Here is a 13,266-nt window from a genome sequence, read left to right as displayed (position 1 = left end):
GAGGGAGTGCAGCGAAGGTTCACCAGACTGATTCCCGGGATGGCAGGACTGACATATGAAGAAAGACTGGATCGACTAGGCTTATATTCACTGGAATTTAGAAGGATGAGAGGGGATCTCATAGAAACGCATAAAATTCTGATGGGATTGGACAGGTTAGATGCAGGAAGAATGTTCCCGATGTTGGGGAAGTCTAGAACCAGGGGACACAGTCTAAGGATAAGGGGTAAGCCATTTAGGACTGAGATGAGGAGAAACTTCTTCACTCAGAGAATTGTGAACCTGTGGAATTCTCTACCACAGAGAGTTGTTGAGGCCAGTTCGTTGGATATATTCAAAAGGGAGTTAGATGTGGCCCCTATGGTTAAAGGGATCAGGGGGTATGGAGAGAAAGCAGGAATGGGGTACTGAGGTGAATGATCAGCCATGATCTTATTGAATGGTGGTGCAGGCTCGAAGGGCCGAATGACCTACTCCTGCACCTATTTTCTATGTTTCTATGTCCCAAACGCTTCCCAGCCAATGAAGCACTTTTTGAGGTGTGGTCACTGTTGAAATGTGGGAAACACGGCAGCCAATTTGTGCACAGCAAGCTCCCACAGCTCTCTGGGGCAGAGAATTCCACAGATTCACGACCCTCTGAGAGAAGAAATTCCTCCTCATCCCAGTTTTAAATGGGCGGCCCCTTATTCTGAAACTATGTGCCCCCTAGTTCTAGATTCCCCCCACGAGGGGAAACATCCTCTCTGCATCTACCCTGTCCAGCCCTCTCAGTATCTTATTCATTTCAATAAGATCACCTCTCATTCTTCTGAATTCCAATGAGTAGAGGCCCAACCTCCTCAACCTTTCCTCATAAGTCAATCCCCTCAAGAACATAAGAATTAGGAACAGGAGTAGGCCATCTAGCCCCTCGAGCCTGCTCCGCCATTCAACAAGATCATGGCTGATCTGGCCGTGGACTCAGCTCCACTTACCCGCCCGCTCCCCATAACCCTTAATTCCCTTATTGGTTAAAAATCTATCTATCCGTGATTCATCCCTGGAATCAACCGATTGAACCTTCTCTGAACTGCCTCCAAAGCAAGTATATCCTTTTGTAAATACGGAGACCAAAACTGCACGCAGTACTCCAGGTGTGGCCTCACCAATACCCTGTATAACTGTAGCAAGACTTCCCTGCTTTTATACTCCATCCCCTTTGCAATAAAGGCCAAGATTCCATTGGCCTTCCTGATCACTTGCTGTACCTGCATACTAACCTTTTGTGTTTCATGCACAAGTACCCCCAGGTCCCGCTGTACTGCAGCACTTTGCAATCTTTCTCCATTTAAATAATAACTTGCTCTTTGATGTTTTTCTGCCAAAGTGCATGACCTCACACTTTCCAACATTATACTCCATCTGCCAAATTTTTGCCCACTCACTTAGCCTGTCTATGTCCTTTTGCAGATTTTTTGTGTCCTCCTCATACATTGCTTTTCCTCCCATCTTTGTATCATCAGCAAACTTGGCTACGTTACACTCAGTCCCTTCTTCCAAGTCGTTAATATAGGTGGTAAATAGTTGGGGTCCCAGCACTGATCCCTGCGGCATCCCACTAGTTAGTTTGCCAACCGGAAAATGACCCATTTATCGCGACTCTCTGTTTTCTGTTAGTTGGCCAATCCTCTATCCATGCGAATATATTAACCTCAACCCCGTGAACTTTTATCTTGTGCAGTAACCTTTTATGTGGCACCTTGTCAAATGCCTTCTGGAAATCCAAATTCATATAGAAACATAGAAAATAGGTGCAGGAGTAGGCCATTCGGCCCTTCGAGCCTGCACCACCATTCAATATGATCATGGCTGATCATGCAACTTCAGTACCCCATTCCTGCTTTCTCTCCATACCCCTTGATCCCTTTAGCCGTAAGGGCCACATCTAACTCCCTCTTGAATATATCCAATGAACTGGCCTCAACAACTCTCTGCGGGAGGGAATTCCACAGGTTAACAACTCTCTGAGTGAAGAAGTTTCTCCTCATCTCAGTCCTAAATGGCTTACCCCTTATCCTTAGACTATGTCCCCTGATTCTGGACTTCCCCAATATCGGGAACATTCTTCCCTCATCTAACCTGTCCAGTCCCGTCAGAATTTTATACGTTTCTATGAGATCCCCTCTCATCCTTCTAAACTCCAGTGTATAAAAGCCCAGTCGATCCAGTCTCTCCTCATATGTCAGTCCTGCCATCCCAGGAATCAGTCTGGTGAACCTTCGCTGCACTCCCTCAATAGCAAGAACGTCCTTCCTCAGATTAGGAGACCAAAACTGAACACAATATTCCAGGTGAGGCCTCACCAAGGCCCTGTACAACTGCAGTTAGACCTCCTTGCTCCTATACTCAAATCCCCTCGCTATGAAGGCCAACATGCCATTTGCCTTCTTCACCGCCTGCTGTACCTGCATGCCAACTTTCAATGACTGATGAACCATGACACCCAGGTCTCGTTGCACCTCCCCTTTTCCTAATCTGCCGCCATTCAGATAATATTCTGCCTTTGTGTTTTTGCCACCAAAGTGGATAACCTCACATTTATCCACATTATACTGCATCTATATATTCACCTAACCTGTCCAAGTCACCCTGCAGCCTCTTAGCGTCCTCCTCACAGCTCACACCGCCACCCAGCTTAGTGTCATCTGCAAACTTGGAGATATTACACTCAATTCCTTCATCTAAATCATTAATGTATATTGTAAAGAGCTGGGGTCCCAGCACTGAGCCCTGCGGCACTCCACTAGTCACTGCCTGCCATTCTGAAAAGGACCCGTTTATCCCGACTCTCTGCTTCCTGTCTGCCAACCAGTTCTCTATCCACGTCAGTACATTACCCCCAATACCATGTGCTTTGATTTTGCACACCAATCTCTTGTGTGGGACCTTATCAAAAGCCTATTGAAAGTCCAAATACACCACATCCACTGGTTCTCCCTTGTCCATTCTACTAGTTACATCCTCAAAAAATACATGACAACAAAGATTCACCACCCTCTGAGTGAAGAAATTCCTCCTCATCTCAGTCCTCAATGGCCGAGCCCTTATCCTGAGACTGTGTGACCCCTGGTTCTAGACTCCCCAGCCCCGGGGGGAAACATCCTCGCTGCATCTACCCCGTCAGACCCTGTAAGAATTGTGCAAGAAATTGAGGGAGGCCTCGGCGGACGCTAGGCCCGATTCTCCACACCTACATTTGCCTCATGACCCTGTTCAGGAAGACCCCATCCACCAGCTTCAGGTACTCGGCCTGACAGTCCTTCCGGCCGGGAGTCTTCACCTCCATGTAGGGGGCATATCCCCCTCCGCCCGATTCCAGGGCAGCTCCAAATGTCTTCACCTGGGGAGAAAGGATGGCGAGAGATTAGCAAGGCCAGGCGGTGGGGAAGGGCAGTACTGAGGGAGTGCCGCACTGTCGGAGGGGCAGTACTGAGGGAGTGCTGCACTGTCGGAGGGGCAGTACTGAGGGAGCGCCGCACTGTCGGAGGGGCAGTACTGAGGGAGCGCCGCACTGTCGGAGGGGCAGAACTGAGGGAGTGCCGCACTGTCGGAGGGGCAGTACTGAGGGAGTGCCGCACTGTCGGAGGGGCAGTACTGAGGGAGCGCCGCACTGTCGGAGGGGCAGTACTGAGGGAGCGCCGCACTGTCGGAGGGGCAGTACTGAGGGAGCGCCGTACTGCGCTGTCGGAGGGGCAGTACTGAGGGAGTGCCGCACTGTCGGAGGGGCAGTACTGAGGGAGCGCCGTACTGCGCTGTCGGAGGGGCAGTACTGAGGGAGTGCCGCACTGTCGGAGGGGCAGTACTGAGGGAGCGCCGTACTGCACTGTCGGAGGGGCAGTACTGAGGGAGTGCCGCACTGTCGGAGGGGCAGTACTGAGGGAGCGCCGTACTGCACTGTCGGAGGGGCAGTACTGAGGGAGCGCCGCACTGTCGGAGGGGCAATACTGAGGGAACGCTGCACTGTCGGAGGGGCAATACTGAGGGAACGCCGCACTGTCGGAGGGGCAGTACTGAGGGAGCGGCGCACTGTCGGAGGGGCAGTACTGAGGGAGCGCCGCACTGCGCTGTCGGAGGGGCAGTACTGAGGGAGTGATGCACTGTCGGAGGGGCAGTCTTTCGGATGAGACATTAAACCGAGGCTCCGTCTGCCCTCTCGGGTGGATGTAAAAGATCCCGGGGCCACTATTGGAAGAGGAGCAGGGGGAGTTCTCCCCGGTGTCCTGGGGCCAATATTTATCCCTCAACCAACATCACTAAAACAGATGATCTGGGTCATTATCACATTGCTGTGTGTGGGAGCTTGCTGTGCAAAAATTAGCGTTTCCCACATTACAACAGTGACCACACTTGATTAAAAAGTACTTCATTGGCTGTAAACCGGGTTGGGATGTCCGGTGGGTCGTGAAAGGCGCTATATAAATGCAAGTCTTTCTTTAAAGGCTGAAGAAAAGGTGTCAATTCTGTGAGCCAGACGTCTTTTTTTTAAAAACGTGCCTCGTGTTGGGTGTCAACCAGGAAACAGAGCCCTGGAAAAAGTGACGTCAGGCTGAGGAGGAGGAGGTATGTGGTGAAGAGCTGCCTCTGATGGTATTTGTACTCCTGCGGCAGGCTGTGTGTGTCACCGCAAGGCCTTGGCTTCCAGCTCCTGTTGGTGGTGAGGCCTCTGCAGGTGTGAAGGCCCCACTCTCGCCCCCGTTCCCTCCGCCGCTGTGTGAGCCGCAACGGCCCAGCCTCCGGGAATAGGCTTGGGGGAGGGGGCCTTCCAAACTGGCCCGGGACTGGGGGCTTAGCAACGGGTCCTGAACCAGCAGGCTCAGAATGGCAACTCACCGAACAAAATGGCTGCCGGCCGCTCAAAATGGCCGCCAGCCGCTCAAAATAGCCACTGACTGGACTCGCGATCGCTTTCCAGCGAGATTCACCGCATCGCGATCAGGACCGAGAAGGCCCCCTCATCGCCTCCCCTCCCTCTCTCCCCCGGAGTCTGCGGGAACCCAAGATTCAGCTCCGGGGCCCAGTGCCGTGAGCAACCGCTCCCAGGGAGGCAAAAGCCTTGCGTAGGCCCCGTCACAAAACTGCTTTTTTTGTTTCTAAACAGCTTTCGTTTATCAGGTGTGAACGAACCGAAGAAGGGATGGAGTTTGATTCCAGCGACAGTCAAGATTAAGAGCATAAGAATTAGGAGGCCGCTTGGCCATTCAGTGAGATCACGGCTGACCTTCGACCTCAACTCCACTTTCCCGCCCGATCCCTCGATTCCCCGTAGACTACAAAAATCTCTCGATCCCAGCCTTGAATATACTCAGAGACTGAGCCTCCACAGCCCTCTAGGGCAGAGAATTCCAAAGATTCACCTCCCTCTGAGTGAAGAAATTCCTCCTCATCTCAGTCCTCAATGGCCGAGCCCTTATCAACGACAACCAACATTTATACAGAGTCCGCCTTTAACGTAATGAAACGCCCCAAGGTGCTATAAATAAATAAAAATGACATTTGACGCCGAGCTGCGTAAGGCGAAATTAGCACAGGTTGTTCAAAGAGGTGGGTTTTAAGGAGCGTCTTGAAGGAGGAGAGAGAGGCGGAGAGGTTTCGGGAGGGAGTTCCAGAGCTTGGGGCCCAGGCAACAGAAGGCACGGCCACCGATGGTGGAGCGATTATAATCAGGGATGCTCAGGAGGGCAGAATTAGAGGAGCGCAGAGATCTCGGGGGGTTGTGGGGCTGGAGGAGATTACAGAGATAGGGAGGGGGCGAGGGCCATGGAGGGATTTGTAAACAAGGATGAGAATTTTGAAATCAGGGCATTGCTTAACCGGGAGCCAATGTAGGTCAGCGAGCACAGGAGGTGATGGGTGAGCGGGACTCGGTGCGAGTTAGGACACGGGGCAGCGAGCACAGGGGATGATGGGTGAGTGGGACGGTGCGAGTTAGGACACGGGGCAGTGAGCACAGGAGGTGATGGGTGAGCGGGACTCTGTGCGAGTTAGGACACGGGGCAGCAAGCACTGGGGGTGATGGGTGAGCGGGACTCGGTGCGAGTTAGGACACGGGGCAGTGAGCACAGGGGGTGATGGGTGAGTGGGACTGTTCAGCCACCTAAAGACTCTTGTTTAGAGTGGGAGCAAGTCTTCCTCGATTCCGAGGGACTGCTTATGATGATGATGATCCTCCCAGGGGACCAATCAGCATTCAGGTTTGGTGATCGAGTGGGGTACCCAATCAGAGCTTTTTTTTCTGTTGCAAATAAACACGTTCTACTTCCAACTCAGGATTACAGTGTCAGCCATGGCTCAGTGGGCAGCACCCTCGCTTCTGGTTCAGAAGGTTGTGGGTTCAAGTCCCACTCCAGGGACTTGAGCACTAACATCCAGGCCGACACTCCCAGTGCAGTGCTGAGGGAGTGCTGCACTGTCGGAGGGGCAGTACTGAGGGAGCCCCGCACTGTCGGAGGGGCAGTACTGAGGGAGCCCCGCACTGTCGGAGGGGCAGTACTGAGGGAGCGCCGCACTGTCGGAGGGGCAGTACTGAGGGAGCGCCGCACTGTCGGAGGGGCAGTACTGAGGGAGCGCCGCACTGTCGGAGGGGCGGTACTGAGGGAGCGCCGCACTGTCGGAGGGGCAGTACTGAGGGAGCGCCGCACTGTCGGAGGGGGGCAGTACTGAGGGAGCGCCGCACTGTCGGAGGGGCAGTACTGAGGGAGCGCCACACTGTCGGAGGGGCAGTACTGAGGGAGCGCCGCACTGTCGGAGGGGCAGTGCTGAGGGAGTGCCGCACTGTCGGAGGGGCAGTGCTGAGGGAGCGCCACACTGTTGGAGGGACAGTACTGAGGGAGCGCCGCACTGTCGGAGGGGCCGTCTTTCGGATGAGACGTTAAACCGAGGCCCCGTCTGCGCTCTCATGTGGATGTAAAAGATCCCATGGCATTATTTCGGAGAAGAGCAGGGGGAGGTGTCCTGGGGCCAATATTTATCCCTCAACCAACATCACTAAAACAGATGATCTGGGTCATTATCACATCGCTGTGTGTGGGAGCTTGCTGTGCGCAAGTTGGCTGCCGCGTTGACCACACTCCAAAAGTGTTTCATTGGCCGTGAGATGCTTTGAGGTGAAAGGCGCTATATAAATGCAAGTCTTTATGGCAAACATTTACTATTAAAAAAATTACATCTGTGGGGGAGAGGGGGGCCACATCAGCTTCAGTGCCCCCCCCCCCTCCCACCCCCATGGGGAATTGTTACTGCCGGGGTGGGAACAACACACTTACATAAATAGAGCTGCAGGCTTTAATCTCGGCCTGCCCAAGCCTTCCTAAACGAACGAGACCATTGGGAGTGGCAGAACGAGGCCCATTTCCCTCAAACCACTTCCCCAACCGGGGCAATCCTTTCAAAAACATCAATTTATTTCTACATCGTTTCCTCGGTTGCCGCAGCTGAAAGCATGCTGGGAGGGCCGAGCCCCTGGGAGGGCCCATTCCCAAGATGGCCGCCTTAGCAACAGTGCGGTTCCTCGAATGAGTCACCCAGTTTGAGCCTCCTCCCTCTCCTGGATCCCACCAACATAGAAAATAGGAGCAGGAGTAGGCCATTCGGCCCTTCGAGCCTGCACCATTCAACATGATCATGGCTGAACCTCTATCTCAACGCCATATTCCCGCTTTTTCCCCATACCCCTTGATGACTTTTGTGTCTAGAAATCTATCTGTCTCCCTCTTAAATATATTCAGTGACTTGGCCTCCACAGCCCTCTGTGGGAGAGAATTCCACAGGTTCACCACCCTCCGAGTAAAAACATTTCTCCTCATCTCGCTCCTAAATTTCCCACCCCGTATCCTGAGACTGTGTGACCCCTTGTTCTAGACTTCCCAGCCCCAGGGGAAACATCCTCCCCGCATCCAGTCTGTCCAACCCCGTCAGAATTTTATACGTTTCAATGAGATCCCCTCTCAGTCTTCTAAACTCCAGTGAATACAGGCCCAGTCCACCCCAATCTCTCCTCATACGACAGTCCTGCCCTCCCAGGAATCAGTCTGGTGAACCTTCGCTACACTCCCTCTATGGCAAGTGTATCCTTCCTTAGGTAAGGAGACCAAAACTGCACACAATACTCCAGGTGTGGTCTCACCAAGGCCCTGTATCATCATTATCATCGTAGGCAGTCCCTCAGAATCGAGGAAGACTTGCTTCCACTCTAAACACGAGTCCTTAGGTGGCTGAACAGTCCAGTACGGGAACCACAGTCCCTGTCACAGGTGGGACAGACAGTGGTTGAGGGAAGGGGAGGGTGGGACAGGTTTGCCGCACGCTCCTTCCGCTGCCTGCGCTTGGTTTCTGCACGCTCTCGGCGACGAGACTCGAGGTGCTCAGCGCCCCTCCCGGATGCACTTCCTCCACTTAGGGCGGACTGGTCTTTGGCCCAGGGACTCCCAGGTGTCGGTGGGGGATGTTGCACTTTATCAGGGAGGCTTTGAGGGTGGTCCCTTGTAACGTTTCCTCTGCCCACCTTTGGCTCGTTGGCCCGTGAAGGAGTTCCGAGTAGAGCGCTTGCTTTGGGAGTCTCGTGTCTGGGGCATGCGAACAATGTGGCCCTGCCCAGCGGAGCTGGTCGAGCGTGGTCAGTGCTTCGATGCTGGGGATGTTGGCCTGGTCGAGGACGCTAACGTTGGTGCGTCTGTCCTCCCGGGGGATTTGCAGGATCTACGGCCCTGCATAACTGCAGTAAGACATCCTTGTTTCTGTACTCAAATCCTCTTGCAATGAAGGCCAACATCCCATTTGCCTTCCTAGCTGCTTGCTACACCTGAACATGTTTGCTTTCACTGACTGGTGTACACCCCAGCCATCAGGCTTACCCTTCGACTGCGAACGGCCCATGGAAATCAAGAACGCGCGGACCTCAAAAATCAAATTGGACACGAAGCTGCTTCCCTGTTGGGGTGTATCAAAGCCTGCCGATACCCGCTGACTGGATCGTGCTGTGCTTTTATAACTCCGCCCTCATTCCATCCCTGTGACTCACTCTCAGCTAGGCTGTTACAGCGAGGTACCCGTGAAATACAGCGGGGTGTGGAGAGGGATTGTGGGGTACCGAGAGGGGGAGCGAGATGGAGGGCAAGAGAGAACATAAGAAACAGGAGCAGGAGTTGGCCATTCGGCCCCTCGAGCCTGCTCCGCCATTCAATAAGATCACGGCCGATCTGATCATGGACTCAGCTCCACTTCCCCGCCCGCTCCCCAGAACCCTTCACTCCCTTATCGCTCAAAAATCTGTCTATCTCCGCCTTAAATATATTCAATGACCCAGCCTCCACAGCTCTCTGGGGCAGAGAATTCCACAGATTTACAACCCTCAGAGAGAAGAAATTCCTCCTCATCTCAGTCTTAAATGGGCGGCCCCTGATTCTGAAACTATGTCCCAAGAGAGAGATGGGGGAGAAAGATGGGGGAAAGGAGAGAGAGATGGAGAGAAAGAGAGATAGGGAGAAAGAGAGAGAGATGGGTGAGAGAGAGAGAGACAGGGTGAAGGAGAGAGTGCGATGGGGAGAAAGAGAGAGAGATAGGGGGAGAAGGTGCGAGAGCGATGGGAGAAGGTGAGAGAGATGGGGGAAGAAGAGAGAGATGGGGGAAGAAGAGAGAGATGGGGGAAGAAGAGCGAGATGGAGAGAAAGAGAGAGAAGCGGGTAGAGAGAGAGATGGGGAGGGAGAGAGACATGGGGAGAGGGAGAGATGGGGAGAGGGAGAGATGGGGGGAGGGAGAGATGGGGGGAGGGAGAGATGGGGGGAGGGAGAGATGGGGGGAGGGAGAGATGGGGGGAGGGAGAGATGGGGGGAGGGAGAGATGGGGGGAGGGAGAGATGGGGGGAGGGAGAGATGGGGGGAGGGAGAGATGGGGGGAGGGAGAGATGGGGGGAGGGAGAGATGGGGGGAGGGAGAGATGGGGGGAGGGAGAGAGAGATGGGGTGAGAGAGAGAGAGAGATGGGAAAAAGAGAGAGATGGGAATGAGAGAGATGGGGAGAGAGAAAGAGACTGGGAGAAAGAAAGAGAGAGAGAGAGATAGGGAGCTGGAAAGAGAGAGACGGGGAAGTGAGAGAGCGATGGGGAGAAAGAGAGGGAGATGGGGAAGGAGAAAGAGAGATGGATAGAAGGAAAGAGATGGGGAGAAGAGAGATGAGGAGAGAGAGAGAGAGAGATGGGGAGAAGGAGAGAGAGATGGGGAGAAGGAGAGAGAGATGGGGAGAAGGAGAGAGAGAGAGATGGGGAGAAGTAGAGAGAAAGAGATGGGGAGAAGGAGAGAGAGAGAGATGGGGAGAAGGAGAGAGAGAGAGATGGGGAGAAGGAGAGAGAGAGAGATGGGGAGAAGTAGAGAGAGAGAGAGATGGGGAGAAGTAGAGAGAAAGAGATGGGGAGAAGGAGAGAGAGGAAAGGGGAGAGCAAGAGAAGGAAAGTGAAGAGCTAGGAGTTGGGGAGGGAGAGGAAGATCCCAGTGTGGGCTTACCCAGGTGACCAGGGCACTGGCCATGAAGGTGTGCAGACTCTGGCTGAGGTGCGACTCACTCCTGAGGACAGAACGCCTCCGGCCACTGAAGTTCCTCCCGAAGTCCATGGTCCGCCCGGTGGTGGGCTGGAGTTTGGGCTGGAGTTGTCCAGGTCAGTCCCAGAGGTGGAGCCCCGCGGGACAGCCCATGGGATGGTCGCGGGGACCAGGAGAGGAGAACAGGGGGAGGCAGAGACTGTGTGCACCAAAGGGGAAGAGACAGAGACACCTCCTCACACACTTGACAAACTTCCGCCAGCAGTTGGTTCGGGCTAAGCCCAGGTCCCGGAGCCGCCTGCTGGTCACAGTCTTCACCCACCGGGCCGGCCACCCCGGCTCCCGGCTCCCCGCTCCCCCGACATACAGCTCCCTCACTGACAGGCTCCCTCCTCACAGGGACGGGGGAGGGGGAAGGGGAGGGGGAGAGGGAGGAGGAGAGAGAGAGGAGGAGAGAGGGAGGGAGGGGGGGGGAGGAGAGAGGGAGGGGGGGGGAGGAGAGAGGGAGGGGGGGGGGGAGGAGAGAGGGAGGGGGGGGGAGGAGAGAGGGAGGGAGGAGAGAGGGAGGGGGGGGGGAGGAGAGAGAGGGAGGGGGAGAGGGAGAGGAGAGAGGGAGGGTGGAGGGGGAGGAGAGAGAGCGGTGTGGGGGGTGAAGAGAGGGGTGGGTGTGGGGGGTGAAGAGAGGGGTGGGTGTGGGGGGTGAAGAGAGGGGTGGGTGTGGGGGGTGAAGAGAGGGGTGGGTGGGGGGGGTGAAGAGAGGGGTGGGTGGGGGGGGTGAAGAGAGGGGTGGGTGGGGGGGGTGAAGAGGGGGGGTGGAGAGAGGGGGGGGTGGAGAGAGGGAAGAGGGAGGGAGGAGGGAGGGGGGAGGAGAGAGAGAGAGAGGGAGGGAGGGGGAGGAGAGAGAGAGGGAGGGAGGGGGAGGAGAGAGGGAGGGAGGGAGGGAGAGAGAGAGGGAGGGAGGGGGAGAGAGAGAGGGAGGGAGGGGGAGGAGAGAGGGAGGGAGGGGGAGGAGAGAGGGAGGGAGGGGGAGGAGAGAGGGAGGGAGGGGGAGGAGAGAGGGAGGGAGGGGGAGGAGAGAGGGAGGGAGGGGGAGGAGGAGAGGGAGGGAGGGAGGGGGAGGAGAGAGGGAGGGAGGGGGAGGAGAGAGGGAGGGAGGGGGAGGAGAGAGGGAGGGAGGGGGAGGAGAGAGGGAGGGAGGGGGAGGAGAGAGGGAGGGAGGGGAGGAGAGAGGGAGGGAGGGGGAGGAGAGAGGGAGGGAGGGGGAGGAGAGAGGGAGGGAGGGGGAGGAGGGAGGGAGGGGGAGGAGAGAGGGAGGAGGGAGGGAGGAGAGAGGGAGGGAGGGGAAGGAGAGAGAGAGAGGGTGGAGGAGAGAGGGAGGGAGGGTGGAGGAGAGAGGGAGGGAGGGTGGAGGAGGGAGGGTGGAGGAGAGAGGGAGGGAGGGTGGAGGAGAGAGGGAGGGAGGGTGGAGGAGAGAGGGAGGGAGGGTGGAGGAGGGAGGGTGGAGGAGAGAGGGAGGGAGGGTGGAGGAGAGAGGGAGGGGGAGGAGAGGGAGGGGGAGGGGGAGGAGAGGGAGGGGGAGGGGGGGGAGGAGGGAGGGGGAGGGGGAGGAGAGGGAGGGGGAGGGGGGGGAGGAGAGAGAGGGAGGGGGAGGAGAGGGAGGGGGAGGGGGGGGAGGAGAGAGAGGGAGGGGGAGAGGGAGGGTGGAGGGGGAGGAGAGAGAGCGGTGTGGGGGGTGAAGAGAGGGGTGGGTGTGGGGGTGAAGAGAGGGGTGGGTGGGGGGGGTGAAGAGAGGGGTGGGTGGGGGGGGTGAAGAGAGGGGTGGGTGGGGGGGGTGAAGAGAGGGGTGGGTGGGGGGGGGTGAAGAGAGGGGTGGGTGGGGGGGTGAAGAGAGGGGTGGGTGGGGAAGAGAGGGGTGGGGGGGGGTGAAGAGAGGGGTGGGTGGGGGGGGTGAAGAGGGGGGGTGGAGAGGGGGGGGTGGGGGGGTGGAGAGAGGGAAGAGGGAGGGAGGAGGGAGGGAGGAGGAGAGAGAGAGAGAGGGAGGGAGGGGGAGGAGAGAGAGAGAGGGAGGGAGGGGGAGGAGAGAGGGAGGGAGGGGGAGGGAGAGAGGGAGGGAGGGGGAGGAGAGAGGGAGGGAGGGGGAGGAGAGAGGGAGGGAGGGGGAGGAGGGAGGGAGGGGGAGGAGAGAGGGAGGGAGGGGGAGGAGAGAGGGAGGAGGGAGGGAGGAGAGAGGGAGGGAGGGGAAGGAGAGAGAGAGAGGGTGGAGGAGAGAGGGAGGGAGGGTGGAGGAGGGAGGGTGGAGGAGGGAGGGTGGAGGAGAGAGGGAGGGAGGGTGGAGGAGGGAGGGTGGAGGAGAGAGGGAGGGAGGGTGGAGGAGAGAGGGAGGGGGAGGAGAGGGAGGGGGAGGGGGGAGGAGAGGGAGGGGGAGGGGGAGGGGGAGGAGGAGGGGGAGGAGGAGGGGGAGGAGGAGGAGGGGGAGGAGGGGGAGGGAGGGAGGGAGGGGGAGGAGGGGGAGGGAGGAAGGGAGGGGGAGGAGAGGGAGGGAGGGGGAGGAGGGGGAGGAGAGGGAGGGAGGGGGAGGAGAGGGAGGGAGGGGGAGGAGGGGGAGGAGAGGGAGGGAGGGGGAGGAGAGGAAGGGAGGGGGAGGAGGGGGAGGAGGGGGAGGAGGGGGAGGAGAGGGAGGGAGGGGGAGGAGAGG

General features: G+C 57.0%; 1 protein-coding gene across 1 annotated transcript in view; it reads right to left on the bottom strand.

Moving 5' to 3' along the window:
* LOC139242890 (girdin-like) overlaps positions 1-10,964 on the bottom strand; it is a gene marked incomplete at its 3' end in the record, with an annotated part of 53,982 nt that extends 43,018 nt beyond the window's left edge. The window contains exons 1-2 of the mRNA XM_070870535.1: positions 10,536-10,964; positions 3,237-3,382 (exon numbers count right to left, since the gene is read on the bottom strand). Coding sequence (XP_070726636.1) covers positions 3,237-3,382; positions 10,536-10,643 — 254 coding nt within the window. The remainder of the gene's footprint in view (positions 1-3,236; positions 3,383-10,535) is intronic.
* Between the last annotated feature and the right edge of the window lie 2,302 nt (positions 10,965-13,266).

The sequence above is a fragment of the Pristiophorus japonicus genome, unplaced genomic scaffold (genome assembly GCF_044704955.1).
Source record: "Pristiophorus japonicus isolate sPriJap1 unplaced genomic scaffold, sPriJap1.hap1 HAP1_SCAFFOLD_1519, whole genome shotgun sequence".
In the NCBI taxonomy this organism is placed as follows: Eukaryota; Metazoa; Chordata; class Chondrichthyes; family Pristiophoridae; genus Pristiophorus; species Pristiophorus japonicus.
The sequence above is the reverse complement of the archived record's forward strand: the minus strand, read 5'-3'. Positions and strand labels throughout refer to the sequence as shown.